This window comes from Tachyglossus aculeatus, chromosome 4 (genome assembly GCF_015852505.1).
Source record: "Tachyglossus aculeatus isolate mTacAcu1 chromosome 4, mTacAcu1.pri, whole genome shotgun sequence".
NCBI classification, from domain to species: Eukaryota; Metazoa; Chordata; class Mammalia; order Monotremata; family Tachyglossidae; genus Tachyglossus; species Tachyglossus aculeatus.
This window is the reverse complement of record NC_052069.1, coordinates 124235356-124250083: the sequence shown is the minus strand read 5'-3', so window position 1 is coordinate 124250083 and position 14728 is coordinate 124235356. Positions and strand designations below refer to the sequence as shown.

Here is a 14728-nt window from a genome sequence, read left to right as displayed (position 1 = left end):
GTCACTTCACTTCTTTGTGTCTTGATTCTCCTGTTCTCCCTCCCACTTAGATTGTGATCCCCTTGTGAGACAGGGACTGTGTCTAAACCTAATTAACTCATATCTACCTTAATGCTTAGAACAATGTTTGATGCACAGCAGGGGCTTAACAAATACCATTGGGAAAAAAAAAATGTTAATCAGGTCAAACTCAGTCCCTGTCCTACATGGGGCTCACAGTGTAAGTAAGAGGAAGAACAGGAATTGAACCTCCATTTTACAGATGAGGGACTAGCAGGTAAGTGGTGGAATTGGGATCCGAACCCAGGCCCTCTAACTCCGAGTCCCAGACTCCTTCCGCCCTCTGTGCTATCAATCAATGAGTCATATTTATTGAGCACTTACTATGAGGAAGCAGCATGGGATAATGGATGGAGCCATGGGCCTGGGAATCAGAAGGTCATGGGTTCTAATCCTGCCTCCACCACTTGTCTGCTGTGTGACCTTGGGTAAGTCACTTCTCTGTGCCTCAGTTACCTCATCTGTAAAATGGGGATTGAAACTGTGAGCCCCTTGTGGGACAGGGACTGCATCCTGGCTGGCACATAGTAAGCGCTTAACAGATGCCACTATTATTATCTCCGCAGCATTGCCAAGATCCACCCTTTCCTCTCCATCCAAACCGCTACCCTGCTTGTTCAAGCTCTCATCCTATCCCGTCTGGACTACTGCATCAGCCTTCTCTCTGATCTCCCATCCTCGTGTCTCTCCCCACTTCAATCCATACTTCATGCTGCTGCCCGGATTGTCTTTGTCCAGAAACGCTCAAGGACATGTTACTCCCCTCCTCAAAAATCTCCAGTGGCTACCAATCAATCTGCGCATCAGGAAGAAACTCCTCACCCTCGGCTTCAAGGCTGTCCATCACCTCGCCCCCTCCTACCTCACCTCCCTTCTCTCCTTCTACATCCCCCTGGCCTGGAATGCCCTCCCTCTGCCCATCCGCCAAGCTAGCTCTCTTTCTCCCTTCAAGGCCCTACTGAGAGCTCACCTCCTCCAGGAGGCCTTCCCAGACTGAGCCCCCTCCTTCCTCTCCCCCTTGCCCCCCTCTCCATCCCCCTGTCTTACCTCCTTCCCTTCCCGACAGCACCTGTATATATGTATATATGTTTGTACATACTTATTCCTCTATTTGTTTATTTATTTTACTTGTACATATCTATTCTATTTATTTCATTTTGTTAATATGTTTGGTTTTGCTGTCTGTCTCCCCCTTCTAGACTGTGAGCCCACTGTTGGGTAGGGACTGTCTCTATATGTTGCCAACTTGTACTTCCCAAGCGCTTAGTACAGTGCTCTGCACACAGTAAGCACTCAATAAATACGATTGATTGATTATCATTATTATTATTATTATGTGCAGAGCAGTGTAGTAAGCACTTGGGAGAGCACAGTACAACAAAATTAGCAGAAACATCCCCCTTACAGCGAGTTTAATCAATCAATCAATCGTATTTATTGAGTGCTTACTGTGTGCAGAGCACTGTACCAAGCGCTTTAAAGTTTACAGTATGCCAAGCACTCTTCTAAGAACTGGTGTAGATACAAGTTAATCAGGTTGGACACAGCCTTTATCCCATATGGGGCTCATAGTCTTAATCCCCATTTTACAGATGCGGTAACTGAGAAGACCTGTAAACTCTAGACTGTAAAGTTTACAGTCTAGAGAGGGAGATAGACATGAATATGAATAAATAATTGATGATACATAATTTAAAGCGATGTATATAAGTGATGTAGGGTTGGGGTGGGATGAATATCAAATGTCCAAAGGTCACTGAGTCCAGCATGGGGAGTACAGAAGAGGTCGCCTGCCCCAAGGGAAAGTGAAGACGAGAAAGAGGATGTGCTCATCTCTGAGAGTGTCCCAGGAGACGGGTACTTTTATGAGCAGCTGTCTAAATATTGACCCGGAAAGGCAGTGGGAACATGACAGAGGTAGGGAACATTGACAGGAAACCCACAGTGACATGGGTGCCAGGTACACCTCACAAATTGGGCGTCCCGGGCGGACGGCCTGGCTCCCTTCTGATGAGCCCGTGGGGACCCAAGCATTTAGGGAAGCAGGGAAGCAGCATGGCTCAGTGGAAAGAGCATGGGCTTTGAAGTCAGGGGTCATGGGTTCAAATCCCAGCTCCGCCAATTGTCAGCTGTATGACTTTGGGCAAGTCACTTAACTTCTCTGTGCCTTAGTTACCTCATCTGTAAAATGGGGATTAAGACTATGAACACCCCTTGGGGAAACCTGATCACCTTGTAATCTCCCCAGTGCTTAGAACGGTGCTTTGCACATAGCGCTTAATAAATGTCATTATTATTATTATTGTTATTAGCACAGTGATTGGCACAGAGTAAACACAGTAAGTGCTTAACAACTACCATTATTATTGTTAGGTATCTGTAGCAGCAGTGTGGCCTAGTGGAAAGAGCTCGGGCCTGGGAGTCAGAGGACCTGGGCTCTGATCCCAGCTCCAGCCACCTGTCTGCTGTGAGACTTTGGGCAAGTCACTTCACTTCTCTGGGCCTCAGCTTCCTCATCTGTAAAATGCGGATTCAATACCATTCCTCCCTCCTGCTTAAGAGTGTGAGCCCCATGAGATGCAGGGACTGCTTCCAATCTGATTACCTGGTATCTATTTCAGTGCTTAATACAGTTTTGGCACATAGGAAGCATTTAACAAATTACCACTATAAAAAACAATATATCCCTCCACACTTGTACCTGAGCCCGTGAGGGCTGGAAACCGTGCCTTATCCCCACTTGTATAATCCTTCCCAGTGCTTAGTTCAGTGCTCTGCACACTGAATAAAATCCTATCAGTGCTGCTACTGCCCAGGACCTGGAGGATTATTTTAGCACTTGTAATTGGGAAAGTAGAGTTGAAGGATAATTCTGGAATCGTGTCAAGGCTCTGCCTGAGCTCTGTTCCACCTCCTCCTGACCCCTGGCTCCAGCCTCACTTCCCAAAAAGCTATCCTGTAGCCCACTGGAGCTCAGGAGCATGATTGTTGAAGCAGGAAGGCTTGGCTATCTCAATAATCAATCTATCAATCAGTGGTATTTATGGAGCACTTACTCTGTACAGAGCACTATACTAAACATTTGGGAGAATACAGTAAAACAGAGTTGGTCAACCCGTTCCTTGCCCACATTGGGCTTACAGTGTAGAGGGACAATCAGTATAATCAGTTCATCAGTTGATGGTATTTATTGGTGCTTACTCTGTGCAGACTCCCAGGCCCGTGCTCTTTCCACTAGGTCTGGGCAGTCGTAACAAGTGCAAAGTGGAGAAGAGCTGTTTTTCTACCCTCAGTACACATGTGAAGCCAACAAAACAGCACGATTAGGACTCAGGAGACCCAGGTTTTTAGTCCCAGCTCTGCTACTGGCCTGTTCTGCGGCCTGAGCCAAGTCACTGCACCTCTCTGAGCCTCAGTCACATCTGTAAAATGGGGACTGCCCACCTTCCTTCCCTCTTAGATTGTGAGCTCCAGATGGGACGATGTCATATATTCTTCTTCACTAGAGTTTGGTCCCTGTACCATATTAAGTGCTTAATAAATGCCATCATCGGGATTATTATGAGAAGCAGCATGGCTTAGTGGAAAGAGCATAGGCCTGGAAGTCAGAGGACCTGGATTCTTATCCCAGCTGTGAAATTAACATCTTGTTTGATACGGGGGAATTGGCTTTACCCCTGCGTCGGTGTGAAAGTGTGTTTAGGAAGAGTTATGTTTGAATGAATTGGCCAGTGTTGTGAAAACGTGTATTGTTCGTTGAAGATAAGTTCCTAGCTGAATTTGGGTAGCTTCGCAGATTGAGAGTCATTTTATTAGCCTGAGGTTTTTAATTCTGCTTCTTGTGCCCCCCCCTACCCCCCGTGCTTAGAATAACAATAATAATAATAATAATTATGGTATTTGTTAAGCACTTACTATGTGCAAAGCACTATTCTAAGTGCTGGGGAGGTTACAAGGTGATCAGGTTGTCCCACGGGGGGCTCACAGTTTTAATCCCCATTTTACAGATGAGGTAACTGAGGCCCAGAGAAATTAAGTGACTTACCCAAAGTCACACAGCTGACAGTTGGCAGAGCCGGAATTTGAACCCATGACCTCTGACTCCAAAGCTCGGGCTCTTTCCACTGAGCCATGCTGCTTCTCCAAATAGTGCTTTAGCTTTGCACATAGTAAGCACTTAACAAATGCCATTATTATTATTATCATTATTATGTGTCTGCTGTGTGACCTTGAGCAAGTTAATTCACTTCCTTGTGCCTCAGTTTCCTCAACTAGAAAGTGGGGATTCAGTCCTATGCCCTCCTCCTTTGACTCTGAGCCCCATGTGGGCAGGGACTTTGTCCAACCTGATGAACTTGAATCTACCCCAGTACTTAGAACAGTGCTTGACACATAATAAGCACTTCGCAAAAACCAGAATAACAATAATAATATTTACTGTTAGTGAAGCCACAAGAGGAGGCTAGAAATAAGGGATTGTAGACCAAAACACAGTGCTCCGCAGCCACAGATTAGTCATTGGCTACTGGGAGTTCTTGGCTACCATTGCCATCAGCCAACAGAGTTGTAAAAATGGCAGGCTACTCAGGTTCCAGAGAGGAGACTTTCAAAGCCAAGAGCTGGAAAAGTCCCGAGGAGATGGGCCACAGATGAGATTTCCCTTTGCAACTGGTGGTGATTTTTTTAAAAAAACTTAAGTGCTTACTATGTGCCCTGTACTGTACTAAGCACTGGGGTAGAACCAAGCTAATCAGGTTGGGCATGGTCCCTGTTCCACATGGGGCCCACAGTCTTTAGCATGGCTCAGTGGAAAGAGCCTGGGTTTTGGAGTCAGAGGTCATGGGTTCAAATCCTGGCTCCACCAACTGTCAGCTGTGTGACTTTGGGCAAGTCACTTAACTTCTCTGTGCCTCAGTTACCTCATCTGTAAAATGGGGATTAAGACTGTGAGCCCCCATGGGACAACCTGATCACCTTGTAACCTCCCCAGCGCTTAGAACAGTGGTTTGCACATAGTAAGCGCTTAATAAATTCCATTATTATTATTAATCCCCATTTTACGATGAGGGAACTGAGGCCCAGAGACATGAAAGGATTTGCCCAAGGTCACCCAGCAGCCGAGGGGTGGAGCCAGGATTAGAACCCACGTGCCGACTCCCCAGCTGGTTCTCTCTCCACTAGGCCACACGGCTTCCCCCTGTTGCTTGTAATGGTTGATTCCATTAGAGTCCAACCTAGGAGGCCCAGAGGTCCCAGCGCTGAGTTTTCTGGCCAAGAGACTTCATGCCCTATGGAACCAAAGGTCCGGACCAGGCCAGTGGGCTGGCAGGGAGGGACACCCGCTGCTATGCCCACTCCTTGCTCCAGACACATTCGGGGTCTGCTAGAGTTCTTTCCACATGTGGGGCAATGAGGCTGCCTTCTTTTCCCCCAGGCTCGTCTCCCAGGCCGGACCCGGGGCAGGTGCCTTCTGCTGGCCATGTCCTTGCCCGTGTCTCTCCCACCTCCAACCCCGGGATCACACCCTTCACCGCTGCCCAAAACTCCCACCTTACCTCAAGCTTGTCAGACCACAGCCCTCCCCATATTCTGGGTTTATGTGGGAATACTATCTCCTCCAGGAAGCCTTCCCTGATAGAGCTCGACCATCCGTGGTCAGCTCGTCCACCCATAGGACTTTTGAATGTGTTTTCTACTTATTTTTTATGGTATCTGTTAAGCACTTACTGTGTGCCAAGCACTGTACGAAGTGCTGGGGGAGATACAAGGTAATTGGGTTGGACACAGTCCCTGTCCCACATGGGGCTCACAGACGTACTCCCCATTTTACAGATGAGGTAAATGTGGCACAGAGCAATGAAGTGACTTTTTTGGGGGTGTTTAAGTGCTTCACTGTGTGCCAGCCCCCATACTACCAGCTGCGATAGATACAAACTAATCAGGAAGGGTGTCTGTTTATTGTTGTATTATACTCTTCCAAGCACTTGGTCCAGTACTCTGCATAGAGTAAGCACTCAATAATTACGATTGATTGGTTGCCGCTGCCCTGGACTCCCACCACCCTCCCCACCCACAAGCAGGATCTCAGGGCCTCTTTTGGTCTGTGGCAGGCGCCAGGAGACGAGGAGAAGCCGTGGAAGCCGGCCCTCGTCGTTCTCACCGAGAAGGACCTGCTGCTGTTCCAGAGCATGCCGCGGATCAAGGAGGCCTGGCTCAGCCCGGTCCACACGTGCCCACTGCTGGCCACCAGGTACTGGGCCGAGTGGGTTAAGGGGGCTGGAGGGCAGGGGGTTAGGCAGAGCCTGGCTTCCCACCTGTTCCCTTACTCTTCTCTGATTGGGTGAGGTGGAATGGGCACCCACTTGGCCCTTATTTGGCAGTGGCTCCTGCTACTACAAAGTAGAGACCCAAAAGTGCCCCTTCTGTTTGTCACTGTTGCCACCACCATCATCATCATCATTGCCTACTTTGTGCAAAGCCCTGTCCTGGGTAGATACAGACTATATGCAGAGTTATGCCCGAGACAGATAATTTGCAGAGTTCTGTCCCTGACAGATACAGACTGTGTACAGACCTCTGTCCTGGACAGATACATATCATATACAGAGTTCCGTCCTGGGCATGTACATACTATGTGCAGATCTCTGTCCTGGGCAGAAACATACCATATGCCGAGCCATTCATTTATTCATTCATTCATTCAATAGTATTTTTTGAGTGCTTACTGTGCGTAGAACACAGTACTAAGTGCTTGGGAGAGTACAGTATAACAATAAGCAAATACAATCCCAGCCTACAGCGAGCTTACCGTCTAGCGGGAGATCAATAAATATTTATAAGGTAAATACTAAATATTAAAATTAAATATTTATAAATAATTAAAATTACAGGTACATACATAAGAGCTGTGGAGGTGGGAGGGGAGATGCATAAAAGGAATGTCAGGATGACACAGAAGGGAATGGGAGAAGATGGCCTTTTTCTGGGAAAGTTTGCAAGCATGTTGGAATCTCAGCTCTTCTTAGCTCTGAGTTTTTCATATGAGGCCTTGGGAAAACAGTTTTTGCTTGGCCAAAGCTGATTTGATGTTGCCGAACCCAAAAGAAATGAAAACTGGGGCGGGGGTCAGTGACCTGAATGGAGAGCCTGGGCTGGCCTTTCCTCCCTTTAGTCATAATTGGTGGACAGTATTGGTCTTCAGAGAGCTGGAATTGAGGGCACCGTTTGACTGAACCGTCAGAGCTGACTGACCTGACTCATTCACGTGCTTATGTTCAGGGGTCTTGTGCTCGGCCTCTAGGAAAGGCAGTTTTGTATGTCTCCAAGAGAATGGGGAGTGGGTCTTATTAAGAGACACTGAAGCAGGGGACTAGAAAGGACCTTTAGAGAGACCATCAATCAAGCAAAATGGTATTTATTGAGCACTTACTGTGTGCAGAGCACTGTACGAAGCGCTTGGGAGAATACAGTGGAACAGAAGCAGTAGACACATTCCCATCTAGAACACCCCCTTATGCCTGTCTAGGCAGATAAGAATCTGGCTTTTGTTTAGCAACCTCTAGGGAAAGGGTGAGAAGGAGCATGGCCTAATGGATAGAGCTCAGGCCAGGGAGTCAGAAGGACCTGCTTTTAATCTTGGCTCCACCAGGTGCTGCTGGGTGATCTTGGGCAAGTTACTTGACTTGTTTGGACCTCAGTTCCCTCATCTGTAAAATGGGAATTAAGACCGGGAGCCCCAAGTGGGACACGAGCTGTGTCCAACCTGATTAGTAGTATCTACCCCAGCACTTAGTACGGTGCCTGGCACATAGTAAGTTTAGTAACCATTAAAAAAGGGGAAGGAAGAAGTGCTAGAGTGTAAAGACAGGGACATACGAGGAGCCAGGAGGGACAGATAATAAGGAGGCAAAGTCCACTTCCTGGTCCATCCGTCCCCCAGAGACTCCCTGATCCTCTTCTCTAATTTCAGGCTGGTGCACTCGGGCCCCGGGAAGGGGTCTCCACAGGCTGGCGTGGATTTGACTTTCACTACTCGGACTGGGACCAGACAAGGCATCGAGACCCACCTGTTTCGGGCGGAGAGCAGCCAGGACCTGTCCCAGTGGACAAGGAACATAGTGCAAGGTTGCCACCACGCCGCCCAACTCATTTCACAAGTCACCACCCGTGAGTACTGCCGGACCCCCTCTCTGTTGCCCTCCCCAAGCTCTGCTCGCAGTGAGCACTGCATCAACACGATTGATTGGTTGGTTCCTCAGTCAGTGGGTTTGATTGAGCTCTGCTTTTGTTCAGAGTGCTGTACAGAGGTTGGGAGAGAACAATCCAAAAGAGTTGGCAGACACGATACTTTCAGATACTTCTGGTCACCCAGACCCGATCACATCGCTTTTTCGCTAGTATCCACACCAGTGCTTTGAACAGTGCCTGGCACATAGTAAGCAAATATTATTGTTGTTATTATTATTATTATTATTGGTTCCTGGTTAGTCTGTGGCCTCGTCCTGCGTAAACAGGCCCAGCAGGAAGTGACATCTAGCGCTCCCTCCTCTTGCTCCAGAAATTTACCCTCCTGGGTCAATCTGGGTTTTTTTGGATTTTTTTTCTAATGGTATTCGTTAAGCACTTACAGTGTGCCCAGCACTCTTCTAAGTGCTGGAATAGATACAAGATAATGGGTTGGAACAGAGTACATGTCCCACATGGGGCTCACAGTCTTAATACTCGTTTTACAGATGAGTGAACTGAAGTACAGAGAAATGACGTGACTTGCCCGAGGTCACATGGCAGACCAAGTGGTGGAGCCAGGATTAGAACCCAGGTTCTTCTGACTCGCAGACCCAGGCTCTATCTACAAAGCCACGCTGCATCTCACGTGACCAGCATTAGGGTTTCAAACAAAATTTAAAGAGCTCAACTTTATGCTGGCATTCTACAATAAATAAGAGGCTAGAGGAATTATCCCGCACTCTTCAGTCATTCTCCATCCCTTAGGAAATGGGCTTAATCAATCAGTCAGTCAGTGGTATTTATTGAGCGCTTACTGTGTGCAGAGCATTGTACTAAGCGCTTGGGAGAGGACAGCACAATAGGGTTGATAGTCATGTTCCCTGTGCCCACAGTGAGTTTACAATCTAGAGAACACAGCCATCTAAAAACCAAAAAAAGTATTACTTGGCAGCCTTCTTTTTTATATTTGCTGTAACAAAGAATTTAAATCATACTTAATCAGTTAATGATCCTACTGAGTGCTTATCATGTGTGAGGCACTGTACTAGGTGCTTGGGAGACTACAAAACAGTGGAGTTTGGTAGACACGATCCCTGCCCTAGTGGAGCAATCTAGTGGGGGAGATTGCAGATGGGGGAAGCAGCAGAATATAAGGATACAATAAATCATAAGGATGGTATTTGTTAAACACTTATTATGGGTCAAGCACTGTTCCAAGCGATGAGGTAGAAACAAGTTAATCAAATGGACACAGTCCCAAATGAGACTCACAGTGTAAGTAGGAGGGAAAGCAGGATCTGTACTACCTAAGTGCTGAGTGTCAGAGTGTTTAATGGGGTGGACCTGAGGTCATAGGCAACAAAGAAGGGAGAGACAAGGCCTGGGTGCAGGGGTTAGGTAGGAGATAAAACATTAATCAAGGAAGGCTTCCTGAAGAAGATGTGATTTTAGTGGGTCTATGAAGGTGGGGAGAGCAGTAGTCTGTCAGATGTCAAAGGACAGGGAGTTCTAGACTGAATCATTCATTCATTCAGTCGTATTTATTGAGCTCTTACTGTGTGCAAAGCACTGTATTAAGCACTAGGGAGAGTAAATATAGCAGAGTTGGTATTCCCTGACCACAGTGAGTTTACAGTCTAGAAGGGAGTCTTTACTATTAGCTTTAGAGCATTCAATCACCTGGCCCCCTCCTACCTCACTACTGTCCTACTAATCCCAGCCCTCACACTTGGCTCCTCTAAATGCCAGCCTTCTCACTGTACCTCATTCTCATCTATCTTGCCGTCAACTTCTCGCCCACGTTCTGCCTCTGGCCTGGGTCACCCTCCCGCTTCATATCGACAGATTATTACTCTCCTCAGTCTCAAAGCCTTATTGAAGGCATATCTCCTCCAAGACTAAGTCCTCATTTCCTCTTCTCCCCCTCGCTCTGCATCACTCTGACACTTGGCTTTGCTCTCTTGATTCACCCCTCCCTCATCCCCACAGCATTTATGTACATATCTGTAATTCATTGATTTATTAATGTCAGTTCCCCCACCCCATACTGTAAACTCATTTGGGACTGGGAATGTCTGTTTACTGTTATATTGTACTCTCCCAAGCTTAGTAGAGTGATCTGCATACAATAAGTGCTCAATAAATAATTGACTGACCCCAAAGTCTTGACTACTTCCTCCCCTCCCCTTTCTCCTTCCCCTACTCTACTCCTGCCCCCCAACTCAGGCTTCCTAATGGGCTAGTCTATCCAGAGGCCTAGCAAACAAATCCCAAGGCATAATTCCTGCTGCAGGGTTTCTGGCTAGATAATCCATGCCTTTGTGTAATTACCTCGAAGCTAATTAGTGCTCCAAAATGTCTTTCAATCTCTAAAACCTGGGGGGAGGGGTGGGGGAAAGTGAAGAGGTTTCAATTTAGGCCTCTAAATTTTTCAGATTTATTTTGTGCTGGAAAAGAGACTGAGGTTTGGAATCCCTTCACCAGAATGAACCAGAGGCCACTTGAATCTTAAGTTGAATGAAATTGTGTTCCTTGAAAACAAGACAGGCCCACTGGACAGTCAGAGAGGTTACAGTGAATCAAGGGGAGTGAGCATGGCCTTAAAGGATTCCATTTTCACTCACCAGATCAGTGGTATTTATTGAGAAGCAGTGTGATCTAGTGGAGAAAAACAAGAGCCTGGAAGTCAGGAGGACCTGAGTTGTAATGCTGGCACCACCACTTCTCTGCTGTGTGATCTTGGGCAAGTCACTTAGCCACTCTGTGCTGGTTAGCTCATTTGTAAAAGAGGGATTGACTGTGAACCCCATGTGGGACAGGGATTGGACCCAATCTGATTATCTTGTAAATTACCCCAGCACTTAGTACAGTGCCTGGCACATAGTAAGCACTTAAAAAATACCTTAAAAAAAGTGCTTACTTTGTGCAGAGCTGTGTACTAAGTGCTTGGAAGAGTACAATAGAGTTGGTAGATGTAATCCCTGTTCACAGGGATCTTATAGTCTGGTGGAGGAGACAGACATTAAAATAAAAGACATTAGAGAAGCAGCAGAGTATATGTACTTAAGTGCATGTAGGAGTGGGTAGGGGAGAGAACGAAGGTGCTTAAGGGGTACAGACCCAAATGCATAGGTGATGCAGAAGGGAGGGCAAATGATCTGGGAAATGAGGAGTTGTGATTTTTAGTAAGGCTTTGAAGAAGGGGAGACTGTTGGTCTCTCTGATATGAAGGAAGAGGGAATTCCAAGCCAGAGGGAGACTGTGGCCAGTGGGGGGTGACAGTGAGAGCGAGGAGATCAGGTACAGTGAGGAGGTTGACTTGGAGGAGCCAAATGTGCAGGTTGGGTTGATATAAGGAATTTGTGAATGAAGGTAGGATGGGGAGAGCTTTCTTAATGTCTTAAAGCTGACAGTAAGGCGTTTCTGTTTGATGCAGAGGTGGGTGGACAACCACTGGAGGTTCTTGAGGACTGAATATTTTTGTAGAAAAATGATCTGGGCTGCAGAGTGAAGTATGGACTGGAATAGGGAGAGACAGGAGGGAGGGAGGCCAGCAAGGAGGCTGATATGATAACCATGGCAGGATAGGGTAAGTGGTTGGATTAATGTGGTAGCAGTTTGGATGGAGAGGAAAGGGTGGATTTTACAATGTTGTGAAGGTTGGACAGGATTTAGAGAGAGATTGAATATGAGAGTAGGTGAGAGAGGAGGCAAGGATAATGTCAAGGTTATGGGCTTGTGAGATAGAAGGTTGGTGGTTCTATCTACCATCAGAAGAAGGGCAGGCTTAGGGTGGGAAGATAAAGGAGTTCTGTTTTTGACATTTAAAGTTTGAGGTGACAGCAGGTCATCAACATAGATGTCATTCATCAATCATTTGCATTTATTGAATGCTTACTATGTGCAGAGCACTATACTAAGTGCTTGGAAAAGGACAGTACAGCAGAGTTGGTAGGACATGTTCCCTGCCCATAATGAGCTCACAGTCTAGAGAGACAGTCTAAAGTCAGTCAGTCAATCAGTGGTAGTTATTGAGTGCTTACTGTATGCAGAGCCCTGTAGTAAGCACTTGGGAGACGACAGTATAACAGAGGTGGTAGCCAAGTTCCCTGCCCTCAAGGAGTTTCCAGTGTAGAGCCAACACATGCGCTCTGTCTTTCAGCTTGCACATACAAAAACCAGGAGTGCCGCCTCACCATCCACTATGAGAACGGATTCTCTCTCACGGCTGAGCCACGGGACGGAGCCTTCCCCAAGACTATCATACAGTCGCCCTACGAGAAACTGAAGACGTCATCGGACGACGGAATCCGGATGCTCTACTTAGACTTTGGGGGAAAGGATGGTGAGATGGTAAGTCCTGCTGGGACCCTTCGCCTTCACCTCCTCCCATTAGCTGTGTTGAAGGGGGATTCCGGAAAGGCATGTTCAGTCAAGTTAGTCGAAGTGGCCTAGTGGACACAGCCCAGGCCTGGGACTAGGTGGACCTGGGTTCTAATGCCAGCTCTGCCATCTGCCTGCTGAGGAACCTTGGGTAAGTCACGTCACCTTTCTAAGCCTCAGTTCCCTCATCTGCAAAATGGGGATTCAGTCAGTCATATTTATTGAGGCTTAGTGTGTTAACACTTGAGATAGTACAGTATATCATGACAGACACATTCCCTGCCCATAACACGCTTACAGCCTAGAAGGGGAGACCAATGTTAATATAAATAAGTTGCAGATATGGACATAAGTACTTTGGGGCTGGGGCAGGAGGTGAATAAAGAGATCAAGTCAGGGTGATGCAGAAGGGAGATGAAAAGGAAAAGAGGACTTAGAACTGGATTCAATACCAGTTCTCCCTCCTAATTACATTGTGAGCCCCATTTGGGCCCTGATGATCTTGTATCTACCCCAGCGCTTAGTTCGGTGGATAACACAGATTAAGCACTTAACAAATGCCACGATTATTGTTATTATTATGAGGTTACAAGGTCTAGCTACACTTTAGGGTAGTACACTTCTCTGTCTGTGCCCCGAGACCCCAGAAACAAACTGTCTGGCCACCTTTGGACTAGCCATGGAATAGGGCTCAGGGAAAACAGGAATCAGTGCAGTCCAAAGGGAATCAATCAATCAGTTATAGTTGAGTGCTTTAGTGTGTGCAGAGTGCTGTACTAAGTGCTGGGGAAAGTACAATAAGACAGACACATTCCTGCCCACAAAGAGCTTACAGTCTAGAAGAGGAGACAGATACTAATATAAATAAGTGAATTATGCGTATGTACGTAAGTGCTGTGGGGGGAATGGTGTGAATGAAGAGCGTGGGAGAAGAAAAATGGAGGGCTTAGTCGGGACTCTTGGAGGAGATGTGCCTTCAATAAGGCTTTGAAGGCGAGGGGAGTCATTGTTTAATACATGGAGGGAGGGTGTTCCAGGCCAGAGACAGGATGTGGACAAGAGGTCAGTGGTGAGATAGGTGAGATTGAGGTACAGTGAGTAGGTTGGTATTAGAGAAGCGAAGTGTGTGGGCTGGGTTGGAGTAGGAGAGCAGCGAGGTGAGATAGGAAGAGATAAAGTGCTTTAAAACCCAATGGTGAGGAGTTTCTATTTGATGCAGAGATGGATGGGGAACCATGGGAGGTTTCTGAGGAGTGAGAAAACATAGACTGATCCTTTTTGTAGAAAAAAGATCTAGACAGCAGAAGAAAGTATGGACTGGAGAGGGGAGATACAGGAGGCTGGGAGGTCAGTGAGGAGACTGATAGAGTAATCAGGGTTCCCTTACCTTGGGAAAAGGTTTACATTTTCAAGTCCTTGGTTCCCAGAGTGCTTCTACTTCTGTTGGGGCTTTCTGTCACCCCCGGAGCTTGCGTCCATGAGACAGAGCCTCTTCCTCTTGTGCGCTTTGTCCATCATCATCAATGATATTTATTGAGCTGTTAGTATGTGCAGAGCACTGTACTAAGTGCTTGAGAGAAGACAATACAACAGAGTTGGTAGACACATGCCCTGCCCACAGTGAGCTTATGGTCTAGAAAGATGGTCTGTAGTCAATCAGTTAATGGTATTTGTTGCACATATACCAATGGATAGTAATAGTAATTGTAGTATTTGTCAAGTGATCACTATGTGCTAAGCACTAGGGTAGACATAAGTAAGATAGGTCAGATAGAGTCCCTGAGCCACATGAAGCTCACAGTCTAAGTAGGAGGGAGAACAGGTATCGAATCCCCAATTTCCAGATGAGGAAACTGAGGCCTGAGGAAGTGAAGTGACTTGCCCATGGTCCTACAGCAGACAAGTGGCTGCTGTTCCCAGACTGAGCCCCCTTCTTCCTCTCCTCCTCCCCCTCCCCCGCCTTACCTCCTTCCCCTCTCCACAGCACCTATATATATGTATATATATATATATTTGTATGTATTTATTACTCTATTTTATTTGTGCATATTTATTCTAT

General features: G+C 46.8%; 1 protein-coding gene across 1 annotated transcript in view; it reads left to right on the top strand.

The window, feature by feature from the left end:
* SNTB1 (syntrophin beta 1) overlaps positions 1–14728 on the top strand; it is a 79759-nt gene that overhangs the window by 63612 nt on the left and 1419 nt on the right. Inside the window, exons 4-6 of the mRNA XM_038745118.1 lie at positions 6171–6310; positions 8030–8226; positions 12449–12639. Of these exons, the coding sequence (XP_038601046.1) occupies positions 6171–6310; positions 8030–8226; positions 12449–12639 (528 nt within the window). The remainder of the gene's footprint in view (positions 1–6170; positions 6311–8029; positions 8227–12448; positions 12640–14728) is intronic.